The sequence below is a fragment of the Pholis gunnellus genome (assembly GCF_910591455.1).
Source record: "Pholis gunnellus genome assembly, chromosome: 23".
NCBI classification, from domain to species: domain Eukaryota; kingdom Metazoa; phylum Chordata; class Actinopteri; order Perciformes; family Pholidae; genus Pholis; species Pholis gunnellus.
Genome location: NC_136550.1, coordinates 10,267,829 through 10,272,874, shown reverse-complemented (window position 1 = coordinate 10,272,874; position 5,046 = coordinate 10,267,829). Strand labels below are relative to the sequence as shown.

At 40.1% G+C, this 5,046-nt stretch overlaps 1 protein-coding gene across 2 annotated transcripts; it reads right to left on the bottom strand.

The window, feature by feature from the left end:
• On the bottom strand, positions 1 to 5,046 carry LOC306714384 (transmembrane protein 179B-like). 2 transcript variants are annotated; one of them, XM_079184404.1, is made up of 5 exons: positions 5,011 to 5,046; positions 2,872 to 3,068; positions 2,021 to 2,158; positions 1,720 to 1,798; positions 1 to 526 (listed from the first exon to the last, which is right to left on the bottom strand). In XM_079184404.1, the coding sequence occupies exons 1-5, from the start codon at positions 5,035 to 5,037 to the stop codon at positions 434 to 436; spliced, it is 534 nt and encodes a 177-aa protein (XP_079040530.1). In that variant the 5' UTR covers positions 5,038 to 5,046; the 3' UTR covers positions 1 to 433. The 2 variants fall into 2 exon arrangements, with proteins under 2 accessions (XP_079040530.1, XP_079040529.1); XM_079184403.1 differs by having other exon boundaries at positions 4,945 to 5,045.

Here is a 5,046-nt window from a genome sequence, read left to right as displayed (position 1 = left end):
TTGTGTTTTAACTCTTTGGTTTATTGGTTTAAAAAGTGGCGCACCATGTGTCAAGTAGAAATCTCTCTGAACTATTGGTCACATAATGTAATGAAATGTTATTCCCACCGTTTCGAGCCGTAGCAAGTGTGTTTATGCACTGTTTCTTTTTTTCCACATAGTTAGACTGAACTATCTGAGATCACATGATAAACACTTTGAGACAAAATGAAGAGAAATGACAATTGGCCTCATTCTCTCAATAAAGATACAGTAAGTAAGTAAAACGGCTGGGCACATCGTAGAAACACAAAGCACAAACTTCTCAAAGGGTAAAAATCAAGAGCACAAAATCTGAGCACATTCATTAAATATATAAAAAATGCCTACAAAACACTTCCATTTCATTCCATGTAAACAAAAAATCTTGTGACATGGTTGAAAAATGGCTCGCCTAAAAGCTGCCGTACCCTGAATCCTGGGGCCTCTGGACGATCACCAGCACCCCGATGATGAGCCAGAGGAAGAAGTTGACCCACACTGCCGTCTGAGGAGAGGGGAGTCAGGGAGGAGACAACACATGACACACGGAAGGGACATGAAGCTCTTTCATCTGACTCAGAGCAGTCAGTAATAGACACACCCTCTACACATAGATATTGACTAAGGCCACATCCACACTACTACGTTTGCATTTGAAAACGCATATCTTTTGCTACGTTTACACTGAGCGTCCACACTACGCCGGAGTTTTCAAGCACCGAAAACGGAGGAGTTTGAAAACGCTCCCGAGGACGGATACGTTTGAAAACACCGGGGTTGTCTCTTCGTGTGGACGGTCAAAAATGGATACGTTTGGAAACGATCACAAAGTCACAAAACGGAGGACTTTCCTGTCCTTATTAATGCTTATTTTGTTCTGCACAACCATTGTGAAGTCCGCAGATAAAATGTAAAGGAACAAAAGCAGTAATTGCTCTCCAGTGCGACAGAGACGTCAGCCACCAGCAGAGCTACGAGTGAGAACAGACAACAACGAAACCGAGAGGAAACGAGTGAGTGACGTGTGTTGACCACATTTATTGACCCATCATTTTGTAAACTTTCATGTGTAAGTGTTCATTTTAAAGGACATTTGATGTGTGAGAGAGAGAGAGAGCAAGACTAAGTCTAACTTCAAAAACATTCCACGAAATGTGTCTGTTTGGGTTCATAGAGGAAGATTTTAGAGGAAGATCTTAAGTATCAAACACAACCTTTCATTATTAAAGACTACTCTATTACTCTGTCGTATTTTTTTAACTAAGAAACCAATCTACTTCCTGTTTACACCGGCGCCCACCTGCATGCCCAGTGTACGTGAATAGTCACGTGATATTCGTTTTCAGGCGTTTTCGTGTGGACGGAGAGCTTCTCGAAAACGATGCTGAAACGCTGTGTGGATGGAGATCGTTTTCGTTTTAAAGCTCCCTTTTAAAACGAAAACGTATTGGTGTGGATGTGGCCTAAGTGATACTTTACAGCAGCTGCCACTATATCAGCAAGATAATGTTTTGCTATATATGAATAAAAGGGAACGTTTTGGGCTGAACATGAAAATGTTGTATTTTCTCTAGTTTGTAATCACAGTAGATCGGGTATGTTGACTGGTACTTTGTCAACATAATGCAAAGAGTTACAAGAACTGCGTGATATATCCATTCAAGACATTAAATCAAACACGGAATGAGGCCCACTGACCCCGGCATCGTATAGATTGATGTAGAATCGTCCCCCCCTAATCGGGCTGACCCAGTTTCTGGTCTGGGCCTCCTCACAGCTTGAGAGACAGAAATAGATTACATGTTAGAAAGTTACAGATATTTAAGTTTTAATTCATCTTTTGTGTCCAGATAAATAGGTGTTAACAGTAGCTAAATATACTAAGCATCCACTTAGATTCCAAAGTTATACAGTTAGCCATCAGTATATGCTTTTATACGCCAAGGGAAAAGAGAGTGTGGAGTGTGAGTGTGTGTGTGTGTGTGTGTGTGTGTGTCACCTGGTGATGTTGGGAACGCTCTGTATGACCGAGTTGCAGAGCGAGTCCCGTCCGATCTTCACCACGCACCCCGTGATGAGCAGGAAGAAGAGGAAGAAGCCGCTCACAGCAATAATCAGGTTCATCCACACGCGCTCCCTGTGGAGAAGAGACGGGACAGAAAGGAAAATTAAACCTCTGAACAAATGAGGAAATTACATCAAACTCACATATGACTGCGCAACATGACAATGACAACAGCACGCCTATGACTCATGTCCTCTTTTTGATCCGTTTTTGAAATGTACTTAAATGTTTTTTTCCGCCTCCTCACCTGCTCTGCAGCGTGTACTATTAGACCAGCTTCAGAGACACTATTCTGTCTGTAAAACCTGCTGTGAAAGTCTGGGTTGAGTTTCCCTTCATGCTGAATCAATGTCTCACGCCAACAACAATATAACCCTGGCCAATAATAGATTTAACAAGCACTATTACTATAAGTCAAGCTCTTATTGTTATAGTTTGGCCAGTTGTGGTGTTGCTAGAATTGGGTCTTTTTTTTTTTGTAGCAATCTGCAAAGTGTTTTTGTGCGGCTGCATGTCTTCTGTACATGCATATGTAACACATGAATGCCTGCAGTGGATTAAATGGGTGGATAAATACCGTATGGGATACTGGTATCAGCTTTAACATCGTATTGCGTTGCTATTTTGTGTGGCAACATTGACTAGTGCCAACTTTAAAAATGTTGCATCAGCTTAGATATTCTTGCATGAAGAGCCGTGTAACATAAGCTTCCACAGGGCTAAGCAGTAAAGTTGGAGAACAAGATGATCACAGAGTTAGAAAGTTTCATGACAGGTGCCCCTACCTTCTGATTTCCCCGTCGATGCACAACGTGTACAGCCAGTACAGAGTCACAGGCCAACACACCACTACTACCATGACCGATATGGTCGTCACGAAGTAGCACAGAGACGGGGAGCTGGGCGACTGGATCCCGATAAGGCCGGCTGTAGCATTGTAGTTGACAAGTCCATACAGCATGCACCGGCCTCCAAAGTTACCCTGAGAGACAAATGATTTTATTTAGAAATTTCAATTTGGCTCCATTTACATGTAGGCTAATAGTCTCATTTTCATGACATTGTTTCAATAACTTCATATTCGTTACCGGTGGAATTGCAACAACAAAATAGAACACACACACACACACACACACGAGCTGCAGCATCTGACTTCTATAAAGAAGTAGAGAGGAAAATTGGGCACAAGGATCATCTGGTCACATGGGGCCTTTCTCAATATGTGTTCTTGTCTGTACTTGTGTTCTCCTGGACTTGTGAAACGTCATCAGTCTCAGCCCAAAGTACTGTTCCAATTCAAAAGTCTGCATTGAGCCAAGCACGGTCCAAATGCCCGGATGTGGCTCGCTCCGCCTATTTTACCGGGGATGCTTTGGAGGTGACTTGTGTGTACTTGGGACAGTCAAATATCCCAGAATGCATTTTGCACCAGCAACAGGGAACAATAGCGGAGGAGAAATCACACAACTGGAAGTTTACATTTTCGTATATACAGGACTGTCTCAGAAAATTAGAATATTGTGATAAAGTTCTTTATTTTGTGTAATGCAATTAAAAAAACAAAAATGTCATGCATTCTGGATTCATTACAAATCAACTGAAATATTGCAAGCCTTTTATTCTTTTAATATTGCTGATTATGGCTTACAGCTTAAGAAAACTCAAATATCCTATCTCTAAATATTAGAATATCATGAAAAAGTATACTAGTAGGGTATTCAACTAATCACTTGAATCGTCTAATTAACTCGAAACACCTGCAAGGGTTTCCTGAGCCTTGAAAAACACTCAGCTTGGTTCAGTAAACTAAATCACACGTATGGGGATTATCACAATATTCTAATTTTCTGAGACAGTCCTGTATATACACACAATTATATGTATATATATATATATACACACACAATTAAATATATATATATATATATATACACAATTATATATATACAATAATATGTATAATATAAATAATAATTGTATATATACACATATTATATATATAATTATATGTATATATATATATCATTTTTTATTTTAAATGAAAACGAAAAAAGCAGTTTAGTTAGTTTGATTGTAAAAATACTCGGATTAAACTCATAAGCAACAACAAATGAGGTGGTGATGTCATCAAGTATGCTGCTGTTCCAATTGCAGAATGACTGTACTTGTGTCTTCCGTCCTTGGGAGTCTGGACTTTAAGCCTTATAAAGTTAACTTCTGGGCGTCTGTAGCTTCATTCTCTCTGAGGGACGGACTATAGTGTGTTTGTTGAGGGAAAACGTACTAAACGTTGTGATGTTTAGCTCGATCCTTGGCTGGGAAAGTGTTCTGTGTCGAAGTGTCCCTGAGCAAGACCCTGAACCCCTAACGGCTCCCCGGGCGCCTGTCATGGCCAGCCCACTGCTCCCTATGTACAAAAAAAGAAGAAGAAAAAAACACGAAGAGGTGTTTCCGAGACTTGCAACAACACTTACAGAGAAACGAAAGTGATGTTTTTTGTTGTTGTTATTTACCTGATTGCGCTCTGGTTTTGACAGTGACCGATACGTCATAAGTAGGAAATACTTATACTGTTTAAACTAAAATATTCCTAAGTGCAAGAGCATAAAAAAACAGTAAACAAAATCATTTTGATTTTAAAAAAAATAAAAAGTGGCCTGCTAGGATTTTTTTTTAGAACAGATAACGCAAATTAAAAAAAAATGTAATTTAGTATAGAATTAAACAGACAAATAGGTGCCACGAAAAAGATTTCTCCTTTTGACTTTCTCTTTGCTGAAAAAGTGAGTTTATCCGGAAGAGGATTGCGATAAAAAAAAAAGCACATGGATGAGGTTAGTTGATTCATTTCTAGTCACCTGCACTATGGTGATGGATGCGGCGGTAATACTCCCACAGAAGAAACAGCTGGCGTACAGACCCACCTCCAGCAGCAGGAGCGGTAACGCCATCGCCCTGCG